Raw genomic sequence first — 18,680 nt, 5'->3', positions numbered from 1 at the left:
AACGCTACTCAGGATCCAGCTGTTTGTTTAGCAGCCTGCCTCCTCCACTCCACAAAGGTTATCAGGATCTGGAAATACCACAAAAGACTCCAGGCATGGTTATACATCAGAATCTGTACAGTCTTTCTCCCCGTCAGGGAAAGGTTTTGTGAGTTTGGCAGGACAGGGTGGGAGGACAGGGAATTAGAGCGAGCCCATGAATAAAGAGAAGAAGCAATCTGGAAGTTAAAGTGTTTATTGATGTGTTTAAACTTTGTACATTCCCCACAGACCACACTAAGGAGTTTGCAGGTAAATCTGTGCATAGTGGGAAGAAACACGGGAAGGGGAAGAAAAAATAAAGTCACAGGAAAAATAGAAAAAATACACCACAGGTTACCAGAACCCCCAGATTAAAAAAAGCCGTGAGCATTAACATCAACTATACAAGCATTACAAAGACATGATGATGGTGAGTGGAACAATGCCCCTTTTGTTCTTCTTGGGGCCTATGTATCCTATTTCCCTTAAAGTAGGCAGCATCCCTTTCCCAACATGTCACTCTCTTCCATCCCCAGCTAAGAGACCTCTCTGTGTTTGTCAGCTCCCAAGGTCCCAGTTATTGCAGTGATTTGTCATTTCTGGCCCAACATCACCCAGGGAGATGCAAAGGCTCAAAAACCTGTGGCTCTTAACTACTTACCATGTTGGTGAGGCAGGAGAGCTGGGGAAATTAGAAAGTAGTAGCAAGAGGGGGCTGTTAATGCCAGGTGAGTACTGAAGGAAACTGGCTGAGAACAGAGATTTCAATTCAATACCAGAACTTCCAACTCTAGAGCAGAACTGAATCTCGAAGGAGAATGTGCAGACCCAAGTATGCACAAACCATGTTCTAACATTCTACTGGAATAACTATAAACAGAGATGCCAGAAGCCTTTTAACTCCTTGCCTCCATGGAGTCTTGATTCCTAGAGCCCAAGCTGCTAAGCAGCAGGGTGCACACCACTGGCATATGAAGATGGGGTTCTTTTTCCTTTTTTTTTTCTCTTTTTCTTTTTTTTGTCTCATTATAGGGAATTTTGTTAGTTACTGTTCCCAATTGCTTCTTTGCTTATGCTGTAATAGCTTCTATCCCTAAATTAATCTCTTTGCAAGTCCCAGTGAAATTCACTTAAAAAAAAAAAAGGAAAAGAATAATGGTTTATATACAAAAGCCAAAATGACCAAAGAGCCACAACTGTCTCCTTTTTTGAAGGTGGGCTGGTACAAACGACCCTCAATATACAGGTGGTCTATCAGAAATAAAAATCAACATTTCCCATTTTTATATATATAGAGCTTCTATCAGACAACAGTACAACAGAACTGGTATTTTTCAGATTATTAAAAAAAAAAAAGAAAACTACATCTCATTCAAATATCTGCAATAGATCAATTTTTCCCATTTAAGGAGATTTATATATCATATTGTTATATTATCATTTCTTCACCCATTTTAAAGAATGGAAATTGCAACTCTACAGTAGTAATTATAGTCTTAATGATCCAGGAGTTCTGAATGTAAGATGAAGTCCTCTTGAAGCAACTGTTGGTCAGTAGTTGATCCAAAACACTGGACCACTTTGGCCCTTCGCCCCACACCTTTTCCCATTGGGGCTATTCCATCTTCATCTCTTTTATATCTGCATCTGCTCCAGGTATTTGTAAGTGGGATTCTCATAGCCATGGTTTTGCATCTTGCTCAGATGCCGCTCCTCAGGGGTGAGCATCGGGTCAACCTTTGAAAAAACACATGATACTGGTCAAGGAGACACTTCTAGGATTGATTTCACAAAACAAGAGGCAACAGACAAACACTGAGTGAATACCATGGTGAGCAGTAAATGGAAAAAAAGGTAAACTGCAGAAGGTAATTTGAATAGAATTGCTTGTTCAAGAGCTGACGCCTCCTGCCCACCCAATCCCTGTGGGGATGTTCTCTCAAATCTGTCATTGCTCAGTCAACACTGCAAATCAGGGACCCACTTGTCTCATTGAAGAGGTTGTTATGATCTCCTGCATGGGTGGGGCAAAGGGAAAAGCAGCTTTCTCTGGGCTCCATTAAGTTGTCATAGAAATGTGCAAGGAAGAAGGAGCTGCTTTTCAGCATTTCGCCAATCACAACATCTTAATTGTCAATTAGCCAGGAGGACAAATTGCTGTGGATTGACTGGCTGACTGCCCTGCTAAAGATATTGCCTGAAAAGCTCATTTACTGATAAATCCTACCCTGAGCCAGCCAGGAAAGCCTAAGTAAATCCTAGTGATAAGCAAATGCAACTCTGGAGTGGCAGATGTCAGCACAGCATACCTGGGACTGGCACCTGCACACTGAGGAACGAGCAATGATGGTGTCAGCAGGGACAGAGTTAATTCCTACCCAGCCAGAAGCAGAACTCTCCATGGCTTGGCAGCTCCTGCCATTCTCTACCCCCACACACATGTGATTCAACACTGACTATTTTCTTCCTCAGTTATGGAGCTGTTTCTCACCTCCACAATTCCATGGCTGATGGTCCCATACTGCCTCTTCCTCAGCATCACCAAGCTGATGACTATAACAGTAGCTATAGCAACAGCAATCACCAACAGCCCAATAAGGGCACTGCTGCTGAAGCCAAAGTCATCACGGAGGGAGTTGTCATTATCCTGGAGGGAAGAAAACAGAGCAGATTGAGGAAGAGCAATAAGGCAGATGCACTGCTGAACACAAACCTAAACCATGGCCACTAGTAAGGTCTTTGACCATCTGTGGTATCGAGATATGACTGATTATACACTAGACAGTGTATATATATCACTCCTAAGTATTCCACCCCTATATATTTCACCTCTAAATATTCCATCAAAAGGATAACCAATGCAAAATTCTTTCCCCACTTAGTAGCTCTGGACAGACACTGGCCCACATCACTTCCCTATTCCACAAAACACTTTTGCAGTAGGAGTCAAGTTAATATCTAATGTGTGTTCACTGTTTACGTCCTTATGCAGAAGGGGTGTACTGTGTTTCACTCTGCATGAGCCCCTAGGCATCCAGGCACCAAATCCTGAATTCAGTAAAAATGGTCATCAAAATCCAGCATTAGGAATTTGCCAATCCCTGGATTCAGCAGCCACAAACGTACCGGCTCATCCACCAGCCCTCCGACACGCTCTGCGTTGAAAATCATCTCCTTCACATCAAGGGTTTCATCAATTACCTAAAAACGGCCACAAAAGTGTTTTATGGAAGGATTCACACAAAACAAGGAGGAGAAGGAAGAGGAAGACAAACAAGAGACCTTTAATGAACACTAGCAAAGGCTCAGGACCACTTACCATCTCCCCTTTGCTCTCAACAGCATGGAATGTTCTCCAACACTTATACAGCCACCAGAGACAGTATTGAGATAGTATTACAGCTAGTTAGCTCCAGACTATCTCAAACTAAAGCCCCAATGAAAAAAAAGCAACTTTTATTGTTTTTTTAACTTTGGACCTAGCATTTCTGTTATGTAAGATCTAACCTATGGCTTTAAAACAGTATTGAAAGGCAATTCAAAAAGGTGACTTTTTAATCTTTTTAAACCCATGGAACTGAGGCAAAGGGCTGTCACTAGAACTTAGAGAATTCTTGACACTATAGAGACAACTCCTGCTGGGTTGCTCAGCTTCAGAGGAAGGCGAGGCCTCCCTTGCCATGAAAAAAAATGGGAGACACAGATGGAACACACCAGCATTCAGTGTGTTCAGACAGTGAACCTAGTGAAAATAAAGGGACATCAAAAGGTCTCTGCTTGGGAAAAGCATTCCTAAATCAGAGAGCTCTCAGAATCAGACTGCCAAAGATCTGAAGCTCTCTCCTTCCCTTCCCCTCCCACCCTTCTGATACTAATCAGTATTAAGAGCCTACAATAGTCACCGAACTGACTCCCCTTCACCATATGGATAATGAACACACTGACATTCTGTGAGCTGGAACAAGACATTGAAACAAGCCACTGCTATTAATTAGTGTCCACAGCAGGTTTAGCTTCACAAAATAAAGGTGGAGAGCTCACCACATTTTCATCCACCTTGTTCTTGCTATTAATCACTTTTTCTTCAGCACCAATCAGCCCATCCAGCTCAGTCATGCCAGAACCTGCAGCAAAAGAGCAAGGAGAGCCCATCAGCCCTTAGGAACATTTTGGAAGGGTCACCTACTCTGTATAGAGCTGCCTTGGATCGTGTGTTTAACTGCACAGACTGCTGAGTATTAACCTGTCCTCATGCTGCTGTGTCAGATGGCAGCTCACAAACTACAGTGACAAGTGATTAGGAGGGCTGTTAATGAGGGGAAATGAGGCAGGCAATGAGAGGAGCAGACAGGACTCATCACCAAAATCAGGCTGAGGTGTCAATTCAGACAAACCATACAGTTAAGTGCTTCTGTTAGATAGCTCCAGACAAGACATAACACACAGTAAGTGCAGTAACGGCTGCAGGTGTCACCCCAGGTCACCAACACCCCTCTGTGACCCTGAACAGGAGTGGATACACATCCATCTGCCAAGAGCCAGCACACAGGGAATGCTTTCAGCATTGCCCATTCTGCTGGAATCAGGCACATCAGCAAGTGCCTCAGGAATGGGAATTTGAATTCCAAGGTCACCCAGCATGGCTCTGTAATGAGCTGCTGTCCCATACCTGGCACAAGCCCAAAAAAATTAAATCCCAGGACAAGGAAGGAGCAGAGAACTACACCAGCCTTTGTACCAGAACACTACTACCCCATTTCCAGGCTGGAACCAGCACTGGCTCAAGAGAAGAATATCGATTAACAGAAGGCTCTGCATAAACTGTTTTGATCCAAACCATTTATAAATAGATCAGATCAGTAAGAGAGTCTGATGCAAACTGCCCTGACATAACACAGCATGTTAGAACACCAGTGTTCCAGTCGTGGTGGGGACAATGTAATGACCTGTGACGCACTAGTGCAAGAGCAGGACAGTGAAGCCTCAAACCTGCAGTGGATCTTTCCAATGACATGGGGGAAATTCTACTACAGCACTTCAGGCTTTGCTGGTGGCTGCAAACCCCCCACTCTGCACAAATTGCTGAGCTTGCAAGGTGCCCAAGACATGTCAACTGCTGCTGGAATTGGCAACATTTTCTTTGATGAGATGCAAGGACAGGCTACTTGGCTTCAAGGCAAGTTTTTACAGTGACAAGTTTGTATTGCCTGAAAATGCCACAGAAATAACATTTCACTATGAAGTTTTAGTGCATCACGTTTTTCTTTAGAGGCAGTAATCAGATTCCAAGCACGGCCAAGACTGCCAGTCTGACTTCCCTCAACTGTCAAAGCAGGTTATGTTATTATGGAATCAATGATTGGGATTTTCAGGAGAAACCAGCCACAAATAGTTTGTACAGAACTACTGTATCAGCTTTTGGCCTATGCTTGCTTTATTCCAGTTTCAGGAGCCAACGCAGCACAGTCTCCAGGGCTGAGAGTTCAGCTGCTGCAATGAGCTCTGCAATTTGTCTCAGTGTGCAGTACCAAGTAACAGACCCAGTACTATGTAGCTCAAAGGCACAGTTTATATTATATACCTTACAGGGAAAAAAATCCAAAAACACACACCTGCACAAAATCCCCCCCCTACCCCACCAACCCAATACTCCCTCAAAGCCCTTGAGCAATTCAGTGAAAAGGGAAGGGAGAGGAGAAACAAGTGTAGGACTTTGCTGTCCCCAGGTCATCAGAGACTCTTATATTTACCCAGACAGGGAGAACTAGTACAAATTTATCATCCTCAAGGCAACACAGCAATTGTCCAAAAATTTAATAAATAAAATATCTAACTAAAGTCTGTTCCAATTCCTGCCAGAGCAGTCAGCACACTGTACACTGTTCCACACCAGGGATGAAGGTGACTTACATTTGCAGAGAAATGTCAATAATGAGAAGAGTTTCAAGCTATTTGGTCTTCACTGAGTTACAAAACCACGTGTGCTCACATGAAATGGTTATTAGCAAAATCTTTTGCTCTCCTTTGAGATCTACACAATATATTTGGAACCAAAGGCAGATTAAAACACCAGGTTTACTCCACACAGAGCTCATGCAGCACTACTCTGCAAGAGCCTCCCTTTTCTACTAATCCTTCCCTGACTCCATATCACTAATAGAGACATTATTTAATGCTAATATTTCTATGCTGCTCTTAAACTGCTTTTTAGCCAGGCACTGAGCTACTGCAGAATTAATCCTGAGTTAAGGGAGAAATGTAAAACCACACACAGTTTGCTCGTATGGAGAGATGCTACGTGTGGGAAGGTGATGCCAAGGAAAGCACAAACATGGAGGAGGAATCTCCTGATTTATCTGTCCCATACTAGCTGCACTCCCATAAGGACATTTAGATTGGAAACAGCCTGTGTCCTGAAGTGTTTTGTGGTGTCATGGGCATCAAGGACAGGTTCCACAGGAGGCAGAAGAGCCTCTGGACCTATTCCCCACCAGCACAGCAGGGTTTAATCTGAGAAGTGTCACAAATGGAGGGATGCAAAGCACCACTGCAGACACTGGCTAAGGCCACCTTCCCCAAGGGCTAAGAGCCACTCCAGGCACTCTGAGACCCTTGTGAGCGCACCAGGGAGGATCACACACACAATTGGATGTTCAGACTACCTGGCTTCTTTAACACTAGGCCTAAACAAGCAAAAGTGAACATGACTGATCTAAGTGAAAGCAAGGAAATGAAAATCAAGGTGAATATGGAACTAAAATGAAGCTATCAGACACATGGAGGAGGTAGGAGAGTGATCAAAAGCACTGTGAGGGAGCAGCTTAGAACCAACCTTTTTTCATTGGATGGTACAAATCCGGCTGAGGATCTAGCAGGAGGGAAAACAAAAACAAAAATAGCAGAGAAAGGAGATTAAGAGAGAAAGGAAAAAAGGTTTGTGCATGATTTCTGACTCAGACCCTGGGAAAAGCTTTTAGCCTACAGCTTTATGCTCAGGACTCTGTTCAAGCGTTTTTAAAATAAATACACGCACACACACCAGCTGTCAACATCCAATGATACAAAAAAATAGATATACATATTTAAAAAAAAGAATTCCTTCAGCCCTTCAACAGGTCACAGCACAAAGATTTAACATTACATGAGAACTCTTTTGTTAAAGACTGAAAATTAATTCCAGAGTCAAGTCAAAATGCACTGTAAAAACTTAACATTCACTGCAAAATGAAAAGAGAGGAGACAATTTTGCAAAGAGAAGAATAAGAAAATCATTAGAACAGCTCAGCAGACATGACTCGCAGCATTGCTTCTCCAGTGAATGAGGGGTCCTGTCAGGGTGACTGCTTTACCCTACATCACCCAAAGAGGTTAGAGCTTTTTCTGTTCCAGCTGAGCCTACTGTCTAAGGAAAACCACCAGCAAACCCAGTGTTCAGTTCCACATACCTTCACTTTCAGGCAAGGCTGGGAAGGTTTTCACCTGGAACGGGTGGAAAGGTTTGCCATCCAGGGGAATTTCTTCACTCTCCTCAGAGCTCACTCTGACATCCACCTGGGACTCAGAAATGGAGGATGTGAACTGATCCATGTCTGCACGCTGCTCCTGAAGCAGCTCATCTGAAAGGAATAAAAGGAATTATTACACAGACTGCATGAAACCTGGCAGTGACAGAGAGAGGCAGATGGTTTGAAGCAGGCTGAGGCAGGACTGCAGGGGAACACTGCTCTCAGGGCTGCCAGGTTATTTTATCTTGTGCATTTCATCTGGAATTCTCAGTAAAGGCATTGGTTAGAAATGCATTCAAATAAGGGCCAAGAGGTTTGATGTGGCAAGAGGATTTGGCAAGATGAGACTAACTAACCTATAAGGGGAGAACGCATTTGGGTTTTTTTAATGGATCTTTTAAATCTCCCTTAGAGAGACAGCTTTGCTATTCTGAACATTGTTGACTTTTTCTTAAACGGACAGTGAAAATTCTTGGAACAAGCTATTCTGACTGGCTATTTTGTAACATCCAGACAGTATCTTCCCTGAGCCTGAGCCCAAGCACTTGTTGTTGAGGGCACCCCCTCAAAGGAGAGAGCAATCTTTTGGGAGCTCATTGGATATAAAAACTTGGGAGTCTTAACACAGGAGCATAGGGGCTGGCATACACACTCACCAATCTCATCCTGGATTTCTTCAGCCACATATGGCACCTTGTAGAGCAGAGACAAGCTTTGATTCATCCGTTCCTCAATCACATGAAGATGTGTCATCACCTGCAGATGTAAAAGAATGCGTTGGAGTAAGCAAAAACTGTCAGTCACTTCACAGAACCAGTTCTTTCCTTGCTCAATAAAATATCTATTACTGGTGGATCTGCCATGGCAGGCAATAGGGGACACAGATCCATCCAGTCCAATTCTGTGACCAATGCTCTCACACTTCACTGGAACTGGCCATCTGCAGACAGTGCTCTCAGGAGTTTGGCAAATGCTGGGAGTAAGAGAGGATTCAGCTGACTCTCACTGTAACCAACTCTCCACTGCAAACACTAAAATGCCACCGAAGCTGGTATTTCTCATATGCCCAACATAGTCATAATTCATCTCCTGTAGCAGCTTTATTAAATGGATTATCATTCCTAACTGCTAGAAAAGATATAGGCAAAAGGAGCAGACAGGATATTTTGTCAGCTCTTGTTTCAGAACAAAGGTGCCTTTCAAACCAACTGTGGCATTACATTTGTCCTACACCCACTCGTTGGCAGCAGTATTCTCCCTTCCTTTGAGCAATACATTCAAGCTCTGGGCAAGCTCAAATCACTCCTCCCAAGCACATTAAATCCAGTGGTGAGGTCAGGCCTGACCTGAAGAGGGTGCTGCATAATCGGGGATCAAGGAGAGCAAGGAAAACATTTATATAGATGGCCAAACATTGCAAAAAGCTAGAGTCAGATGGACCTGTTTCACAGTCTGATGTGTGCCTGACCTTTAAGAGCGAGGATGAAAATTTAATTTTGCATGTGGCAGCTTGTCAATCCAAGAAATCAACCGAGGAGCTTAAAAGTGCACGTGAAAAGTAAAGTGAATGGAAATTGAACTGTACCACCCACATCCCTCGCATGTCGATTTGTTGACACTGCAGCCTTCGGAATGAATTAAGAACTGTTTAGGGTTTAGCTTAAGAACACAGTTCACACACTCTCTCCTGGGCTGTGGCAGCAGCAGCAGAACAAAGCGCTGGGCTGGGCTGTGCTTGACATGTCTGAAAATGTAACCATGAATTCCACATGGAGAGCCAAGCACAATCATAACCACCACAGTTGCCACCACTCCTCCTGGATGTGCAGCTTAAGAAGAATCCCATAGGCAGTGGAAGACCAGGAGACACAAGGTGAATGTGCACTGCCAACACCCAGAAAACAAGGTGGAATCCATGGAATCTGCCACCTCCCAGTGTGAGGTTTGCTTCTGGAAAATCATTCTGACACCACTCTGCCCCTCACCAGAAGTGGCAGCAACAAGCTCCAGACTTTCTCCTACCCATAACCCAGGATATTTCCACATCCTGGTTATACAGTTTTTTATGCATTTTTTCCTCAGTGCCTACTTCTTCCTCTTGGCAGCACTAAATGTGCTCCATTGTACTGTCTCCCTGCAGCTCTCCATTCTTTCTTCTTGTTTATCTTTTGTGCACTGCAGAATTCAAAGATACTCCAAAGCAGCATACCAGCCACAAACTGAGACTAGGAAAACATTCCTAAAGCTGCAAAAGGACAGTGAGTTCTCTCTGAATCTAAGAAAGGGCACATCCTTCCAAACAGATCTTTCAGGGGTAACAGACCATTCTCGATCTGAATTTTGAACTGGCCTTCCAGCACATCTTCCACTATTTTAAAACAAGTGAAAACAAGTATCAACATAATTCCAAAGACTTATGGAGTATCTGCAAGTATTCGTACAAATAGAAAAGCCAGATTTGAAGTAACATATTCACATACACTACCCAGGAGAAGGAAAAGGATTTTCTGGTTGTTCAGAAGTAAAACACAGTGCAGTGATGTAGTGGGTCTAGTGCAGGTCAAATGCCAGCACACCCACTAGAATTACTCATTTTCTGCTTTGAAAATAGGGATTAGGAGGAGAGCAAAGCAGGCTCAGAACTTTAAAAGAAACTTTATTAACAGAATTAAAAGAAAAAATAATAGAAAAATCAAAATAAACCTTCAGAACACTTCTCTGCCCCCACAACTTTTCTTTTCCCCACTGACAACATAAGGAGGTAAATTTGGTATTTTCAGTCAGTTTACCACTTTTAAAATCATCTTTCTTTAGTCTACTTAGGGAGAAGAGTCTCTCCTGTCATGCCACGGAGACTTTTCCACAAGAAACAGTTTTCTTGTGGTTTTAATTTTCACGATTAGCCCCTTCCCAGAAATCTGCAATCGTGAAGTCCCTACCACATTTTGGTAGTTTTCCCACAACTACCACCATGGGTCATTTCAGCTTGCTGGGGTGCAGTTTTAGGCATGAGCTGTTCTAGTACAGAAACAAAAGTTCTCTTATCTCTGGGAACAGAGGTTTTCTTCTTCCATCCCTGGGGCGAGGTTTTTCACCTCTCTCATTTCTCTCTGTTCAAGCTCCTCATTGGATCACAGCTACTTCAACATCTGCTTGCTTCAACACAGGTGCCTCTGCTCATAGTCGTGGTTAGAATGCTACCCAGAACGCCCCAGTGCATTCCATGAGTTACAGGGGGGAAAAAAACCCCAAAAAACCTCTGGTGTATCAATTATATCTTCACCATAGCCTTACAAGAGAATTTTAGCCCAAGACTAAGGCATCTCCTCATTCTCCTCCCATCTGGGATTTGACTCTTTCTTCACTGATCTTGGTGTCTCCATGTTGTTTCCTTTACGTGTCTTCACCCTTTCCTTTTCTCTCACTCAAGAGAGGATTGATGTCTGCAAGTTTCACCTGTGCACTAAAAAGAGTTAATATCTCGTCCGGGCCTGTGGATGGCCATGTGATCTCTGTGGGGCAGCGGCCGCTCTGGCTGCACACCTGGTTTCTGGCCCCTACGCGGTCAATTCCAGCCATGGGGCTGCTTTCTGTGCGGGGCTGCAGGGCCGCCTCTGCTCTCAGCCGTGAGATTTTCCGCAGGGCCAGCGGAATGGCTCGGCAGCCACAGCCGGAGCCAAACGGAGCCAGCCTGGCCCGTCAGCCGTGGCTGAACTCAGCACGGCAGAATCTCAGCCGAGCCTCAGGCTGAGCCACCCAGGCTGCGCAGCAGAGCAAGCCCAGCTAGCGTCTAGTTACCTGTTCAAAAGCCAGAAGCAAGAGTGTTTTTCCAGGGTTTGTTCATTTTTAAGTGTGATTTCACAGAGGTGTGTTTAGTTTTAAACTAAACACAGGTGCCTATATTCAAAATTAGCCAGTTGATTGGTTCTGTTGGGTCTGGAGGAAGCTGTTACCTCCACACAGAGAATCACTTCAATAACTAATGGATTTCCTCTTACAAATGGTACAACATAAACCCATCAAAACCAGACTTTCTGATAAAGCTAACAACATTGATCGAATACTTGGAAAGGGTTATGATTTATGTGTTGGAACCAGGCAATAATGCTGCAGAGGCATGAGAGAATTCCCACAGACACAGTGAAGATCAAGCCTAAGGAAAGAAACACAGACACTTGGAAGAAGTGAGGAAGCCTGTTCAAGAAAACCAAGTCCCCAGCAAATACATTTCAGGGGCGCTTGATAAAAGGAAATATAAAACTGATACTGACCTAGGTCTAAACCCCTCAACTTGCCACTTTGACCAACAATGTATAAAACAGAGCTTCAATTTTTAACACATTTTTAGCACCAAGGAAAACCATGCAGCAAGCACATCTGGTGACAGGAAGTAAGCACAGGAGAGAGGGAGAGCTCCACAAGGATGAAGTTGCAACACACAGCTTCCAGAGCCTCCGACAGCCCCAGGGCTGGACAATAATGGCTCCCTTGACAGAAACCCTCTCATACCTGGGATTTCATCTGCGCAGCCTTCTCCGGATCCACTGCCAGGACATGCTGGTAGTGGCGGATGGTGTGCAGCCTATCCTTGTTCTCAGCACGGACGTAGCGCTTCAGGGCCTGCAGGATGCGGTGGGGCTGCAGGACAGGAGCAGGGAATAGGTCAAACCACTGGTGCCAACTCCAAACCCACAGCTGAAAACAGCACTTCATGTGTGAGCCTACTTTGGTGCTGGACAGACCTATCACCTGCACTCACCCCCCGGATTTTCTATTTTCGTTTTAATTAAGACGGTTTGATTCAGAACACTTAATTTTAAGTCAGTATGATTCAGAGCACCACATCTTATGAACTGTGCTTTATGGACACCAAACAAAGCAGAGGTTTTTCTCCCCAGGCAGGAAGGAGTGGGAGTCAATTACAGACCCACTGCTAAGTCTGCAGCACCAACTTCCACAATGAAGACGCTTTCCTAGGAACCAATTCCCAGTTTCTGCAAGTCACAGGCAATCTTCTCACCAAGACATTCCCACCTGCCATCCTACCCAATGCTATCCTACTGGAAAAATATGTAGGGAAGAAACTCACACGTGGTGGGTCAGCCTGCAGGGCAGCCAGGTAGTTCTCCAGGGCGATGCGACGGCGATCGTTCAGCATGGCTTCCACACGAGCCAGGTGAGTCTCCACCAGCTGCTGCTTCTCACTCGCTGCTTCTTTCTCCAGAGATTTTACCATGGCCTGGAAGTGCTAGAACAAAGAAAATAATCTGTGTGAAATGCACTGTGTGATCAACACCATCTGAAACTCCTCAGAACTAACAAAGACAGTAAAACTCCACATCCAACCCATTTACAGTTAGGAGAGAAAGGCATGGAAAAATGCTGATGCAGATTTCATCTCTGCAAATACAGTAGTGATAATTTGCCTTCCAAACTTCCTTCACAAGTCATTTCAAAGGTCTGAAGAGTGAAAAGGACCTTGCACATAAAGATTATGCTGAGGATGGGAGATCCAGGCTGTGCTGAAGAACTGACACAATATTAATTCTTTCCCCCAACCCTGCAATACAAAAACAGGATTGATCCCTTCAGCCTGAAGCCATTAATTTGAATTTGCAAAAGTTTACAAAGGTATTGCATAGCAAATTTTCCATCAGCATGCCTTCAGATCAAATCTCTCTGTATTCTTTTAGAAAGGTCATAACCCTCATTTCCAAACCAACCAGAATAGTCCACTAAGTGTTACGTTTCAACAGAGATAATGACAAACTTCTGCATTTGCGCATAGTTCCAAATAGTGACTTATATTAAAAATGCAGAGAGAAAACTGTGTTCCAAGATAAAATCCAAAGTGGGCTTAAAAGCTGGAGTCAACCACTTCATTGCATACTGGTTTGAGACAAATTCACGGAGTTGTCACTGCCAGAAGAGCCTTGCCCTAATGATCCCACACTGCAATCTCACATTAACTTCACAGTCCAACGGAACTCTCCTCGTAAGGCACAAGATTAGCATTTTGGCAGCAAATCAGCTTCATCTGCTGTCTAAGCTGTTTTCACTAAGTCTGGCCGAGCAGGAAATGTGTGCCCAGAGAGCCAGAGCTGATTTCGAACCAGGCTCTGAGGCCAGTGTTGGTGCAATACAGGCCAAAGGTCTGAAATTACAATTTGGCTCCACTGATGCTACGCCTGAGGTGTGAGATCACTTTCTACTAGTGTATGTAGGAAAGGACTTGGCATAGTATCAGATCATCTCCAGTTTAACGAACAAAGCAAACAATTGAATCAAACCTCCTCTTAAAGGCAGCTGTTGATAGAGCAGGAAGGCTGTTCTTGCATCTCAGTTGTCTTTTAGCTCTGAATATTGCCCTCTCTCTCAGTAACTTTCCCCTTAGGATCCTTCCACTCTTACCTGGATCAGAGTCTGCCTTTCTGCCTTGGGGAGATTAACAGCCTGGTGCTCTGCTTCCTCCCACTCCTTTTTCACCTGGACAGGAAAAGGACAGAACACATCAACAAGACACAAATTTACATCTTATCTTTATGAGCTGCTTTGCCTTCACAGGCAGAGCTGGGTTTTGAAGGCACAAAAGAGCTGTTGTGGGGTTTAAGCCTAGCACTTAATCCCTCTGAGTAACAAGCCAAGCTTCACAGAATCCTGTGAGGGTTTAGGCTGGAAGGGACATCCAAGATGAGCTGGAAGGCTCATCTTGTTCCACCCCCTGCCATGGGCAGGGACATCTTCTACTAGACTGGATGGCTCCAAGCTCTGTCCAACCTGGCCTTAAACACTTCCAGGTATGAGGAATCCACAACCTCTCCAGGCAACCTGTGCCAGGGCTTCAGCACCATCTGAATAAAGAATTTCTTCCCAGCATCAATGTAATTTCTCTCTCTCTCAACACTGGAGAAATAAAAATCTGACTCCCATGGTGTGGTCATACTGAAAGTAACACACAGAAGGCTGGAAACTGGAAAGCAAGTCACTTCACCACCAATTCTTCCAGTAAAACGGGCAGCAGCCAACACACAAAAAGCCACACAGCACAAAGCCTGAAGGCTGACACTCACCCGGTCCATGCGGTTGTGGTGCCTGACCTCCAGCTGCTCCTTGGCCTTCTGGAAGCGGGCATGCTCATTGTCATCAGCAGGGGTTTCAAAATAGACATCCACATCATCAGTTGGCACTGCATGAAGAGGGAAGGGTAAGCACGGTCAAAAACCCGCAATCCTGGATTGTGGAGTGCAAGGAAAGGACTCTCCATGCCTGCCTAATTAATAGTCTGGCAAGCTGAGCCTACTGAACCACCAACTTCCAGAGTCCGTTTTAGAATCTTTACAGTGCCAATTTTCTGTCCAACAGCAGCTCAAATGGCAGTGATGACCACAGCTCCCAGCACTGCTTGGCCTGTGCAGTGCTGAGGTGAGCAGCACTCAGCTCCAGAAACACAGTGCCTGGCATGACAGGATAAAGAACTACTTTTCCCTTCACTTCCACATTGGCCTTGGATGGTTTAAGTGACATTCTGTGCATTAGCTGTTCGTTAGGGAGTTTGACAATATATCTGCACAAAAGCAGTATTTTACACTTCAAACCTACCTTCCCCTACCAGATGCACCATGCAGGACTTACAGGCAACGATATTAGACAAGACAGCAACAGAAGGAGACTCAGTGTGACAAAGTGACTTGTCCAATATACTGGATGGTTTGTAACTTCAAGACATCCAAATTTGACAAGGGGAAAAACAAAGTTTCAGAACTGATAAACTTCAAGCATCTACAGAATCCACATCAGGGGTTCTGTATTTCTTATACTGCAGTTCAGGAAGTGCTGAAAGTGCTCCTGTGCTATGGTTTTAGGAACTACACATCCCAGAGCCTTTCTGAAAGATCTATGGCAAACATGATGCACTCTGTTGTTACCCTTCACCTGAGGGAAGGCACAAAGGGACAGTTAAGGCAACCTGTCATCCATATTAGTTATTTGGGTGGAAAAACCTCCAACATGTCATTAAAGACAGCATGCTTCAGAAAAAAATTACCTGGCACTTCAGCATGAGCACTGAATAAGAGTTCAGCATGCACTGCACCCTTCCCTCTAACTAGGGGGAAATAATGACAACATACATCACAGGCACTGTTGTTGCGTGCAAGGGACAATGTCATATCTGTCCCATATTCTGGCCCTGCTCCTGGCATTTCTGAACCAGGCTTGGACACAGAGAACTCTCTTCCCAGCCCCAAATCCTTCTGTAACAGGACAATCTTTTGTACAAAAAGCTCCTGACATCTGCATCTTTTCTTTCACTGCCTCAGTTAGATCAGCCCAATCTAAAGCACTTGCATGAAGCACATTTTGTAAACAGGATTATGGCTGTATAGTCAGGCTGCCAAGCCCCAGATAACACAAAAAGCCTTTCAAAAGCTTTAATGGTAGCCGAAGTGGAAGTGCTGGAGTTCAATAATAAGATTAATAAAGAGGTTAAAATGTTTTTAGTAGTTTTATCATCTGACATAAAAGCCAGTTGAAACTGGTGCCAAAAACCTTAAGCACTCAAAACCACAGGCATTGAGATGTGATTTGTATTTCATACCAAGCTGAAAATGGGAATCTGAATTCTATACTACTGGTCTGATATTTTCCAAAATTAAAGTAGCAAGAAAATGCCTACTACCAGGAGAACAGTAGCCTGCTTTTCAGGACCTACTGTCAAACATATGCACGGTAACACGACTGGGGAAAGCAAGGGCTTCCTTACATATATCTTGATTAAAAAGCCAGTTAAGCAAGAGGTCAGATACAGCCCCTGGTCCCTGTTACAGATCTGGAAGAGGACAGCTGAGCCCTCAGCAAGAGCTGCAAGTCACCAGGGAGCACAGACAGCATATGGTGAGGGGCACTTTCCCGAGGAACAATCACCCTACAGACCTAGGGAAGCAGAGACAGGAGGAGACTGCTGCAAAGGGACAGACACCAGAACCAAAGGAATAAGCTACAGACGGGTCCTCTATTGCCCAAGGGAAGGAGGAGACACCACACGCCAGACAGACAGTGGCCAGCTGCAAAAGGCCAGTGGGAGGCAGGACTTACTCATCTTTTTACACACAGCCATACAATACTCCTCTGACTCAAAATTGTTCCTGTTGCCTCCGCAGCCTCCATATATAAAGCGAATGCATTTTCTCTTGTTAGGATCGAAGTACCAACGAGGCATCACAGCCCGGCAGGGCCCTGTCATGGCCTCCTGGGAGCAGACAGCTGTGTGGAGATGGGTGAGAACATGAGCTAGCGAGGAGCACAGGCCTTGCCGAGCGATTTACATGATGCAGAGGTGGCTCTACTTCACCCCTTCCTCTGAGGCACTGGCCTCAACATTGCTGCTGCACCAACCCAAGGGCTTCTGTCAGTTTTGGGGGGCTTAACATTCCAATGGATCCATTACAAGCTGGTCAGGGAGATGCCTGCACGTGGTGCTTTGGAGATAGCCAAGCAGCTCATTCTGTCCCTAAATTGAGCTCTCATCTGTGAGAGATTTCTCCAGAGCCAGGGGCTGGGACAACAGGAGTCTGTTCTGCTGATGCCACAGAATTATGCCCCAGCTACCCCAATAGGAGACCCTCCACTCTATAAGACCAGAAGCATGAAAAGCCAGTCAATTAGTGCTGCTTTAAAGCATCAAAGGATGTTCAGTTCACTGCATTCTGCTGGACAGACACTCTACATCTTACAGGGCAAGTGTAGGAGTAAGTGAAAAAGCAGGCTAAACAAAGGGATTGATCTCCATGCCAGCCTCAGACACTGAGGTTTTAAGGTTGGAAACATCTATGCACCAAATATTAAAACTCCATGTAGCCATGGCATGTGGAATGCTTCATGGTGAGCCAGCAATAGCAGCTGGGCTGTTTTGAGGCAAGAGAGCAGATATAGTGTATAAATTAGTAACTGTTCATAGTACTTCAGGGAAAAAAAGACTGCATACCCCCAAAACAGACACCCCAATCATATTCCTCCAAGCCTCTTACAAAACCTGCAGATCTGCAACAGCCCTGTACACATATGAGCTAAGCCTTGTTTCAGCAAGGAAAATTATCTGCAGCATGCTGGCATTTTACCAAAAAGATGCGAGAACTGCTGGCAATGATTCAGTGATCTGTAGCTAATTGAATTTCTTTCCCTCTTCGCTCCTCCCTCCTCTGCAGACACTTCTACACGCAAAGTGTAAGACATCACATAATGCTAAGGCATCACACCATGAGCCCTCTGCAAAGGCACCTACCACTCAACAAAAGCTGCCACCAGCACAGTAGATTATACTATTGCAGAAAGTCTATCTTAACATATAATAAAGTTGGGGCAGTTGTGCTGGCTTTCTTTTGTGGAAGAGAAGTGTTTTGCAAAGGCAGCACCAAGGATGCTCCTCACCCTTAAATGACCAGATGGCACATCTGCAGAGTATGGCCCATCACTTTCAGCTTCCTCATTTTAAGCTGGTATAAACCATCAGATTTTAAATTTACAGTGTACCCCAAATGTCCCTTTAAGATTTTCCAAAATTTGCAGATATGGCTTTTCTGACTCAACACTGCACCTTCACAAGGTGCTCGTTCAACATGCCACACACTGGGCTTCCCGCCAGCAGAACTGCTGTTTATCTGGAAACATATGGCCCACGCTCTAGAGAGTTAATTTCAACACTTGAAACAAGCATCATCAGCTTTCCTCTGTTTGCTAACTTATCTGGCAAATAAAACTTCCAAGTGGCACTTATCGACTTGATCAAAACCCCATCACTAACAGACAGCCAACAGGAATGATCTCAAGGGAGCAGGAGGCCTGTGGACTGGAATGTGTCTTACATTTCATGTCACTGCTCACTTCTTTTTCAGACACAGCCTTGTCACTGCTGGGCTCTGTAGGTGTCTCTTCATTGTAGTCATCAACCTTGTAGCTGTCATAGTAGTAATCACGGTCTTCCACCACATCCTCCTCCTCTTCCCCTTCATCATCCTCATCCTCATCTTCCTCCACAGCTGTTCCTGTGAAGTCTTCTACACCTGCCTCTGTAGGGAACTCACTGGAGGGACACAGATAAATTAGGGAGTAAGGTTAAGGCTAATCACTTGGAGGTACCTGAACAATGATTCTTTCCAT

At 44.6% G+C, this 18,680-nt stretch overlaps 1 protein-coding gene across 7 annotated transcripts in view; it reads right to left on the bottom strand.

Moving 5' to 3' along the window:
* Positions 1-219: 219 nt before the first annotated feature.
* The window catches only part of APLP2 (amyloid beta precursor like protein 2), a 50,542-nt gene continuing 32,081 nt past the window's right edge, over positions 220-18,680 (bottom strand). The window contains exons 6-18 of one of the 7 annotated variants that reach the window (XM_036397626.2): positions 18,386-18,603; positions 16,620-16,787; positions 14,597-14,712; positions 13,938-14,012; positions 12,616-12,774; positions 12,036-12,164; positions 8,183-8,282; positions 7,467-7,637; positions 6,854-6,889; positions 4,063-4,145; positions 3,148-3,222; positions 2,513-2,668; positions 220-1,758 (exon numbers count right to left, since the gene is read on the bottom strand). In XM_036397626.2, coding sequence (XP_036253519.1) covers positions 1,657-1,758; positions 2,513-2,668; positions 3,148-3,222; positions 4,063-4,145; positions 6,854-6,889; positions 7,467-7,637; positions 8,183-8,282; positions 12,036-12,164; positions 12,616-12,774; positions 13,938-14,012; positions 14,597-14,712; positions 16,620-16,787; positions 18,386-18,603 — 1,588 coding nt within the window. In that variant the 3' untranslated portion in view covers positions 220-1,656. The remainder of the gene's footprint in view (positions 1,759-2,512; positions 2,669-3,147; positions 3,223-4,062; positions 4,146-6,853; positions 6,890-7,466; positions 7,638-8,182; positions 8,283-12,035; positions 12,165-12,615; positions 12,775-13,937; positions 14,013-14,596; positions 14,713-16,619; positions 16,788-18,385; positions 18,604-18,680) is intronic. The other 6 variants (XM_036397627.2, XM_036397628.2, XM_054517070.1 and 3 more) reach the window with 6 other exon arrangements.

The sequence above is a fragment of the Molothrus ater genome, chromosome 22, assembly GCF_012460135.2.
Source record: "Molothrus ater isolate BHLD 08-10-18 breed brown headed cowbird chromosome 22, BPBGC_Mater_1.1, whole genome shotgun sequence".
Lineage (NCBI taxonomy): Eukaryota > Metazoa > Chordata > Aves > Passeriformes > Icteridae > Molothrus > Molothrus ater.
The sequence above is the reverse complement of the archived record's forward strand: the minus strand, read 5'-3'. Positions and strand labels throughout refer to the sequence as shown.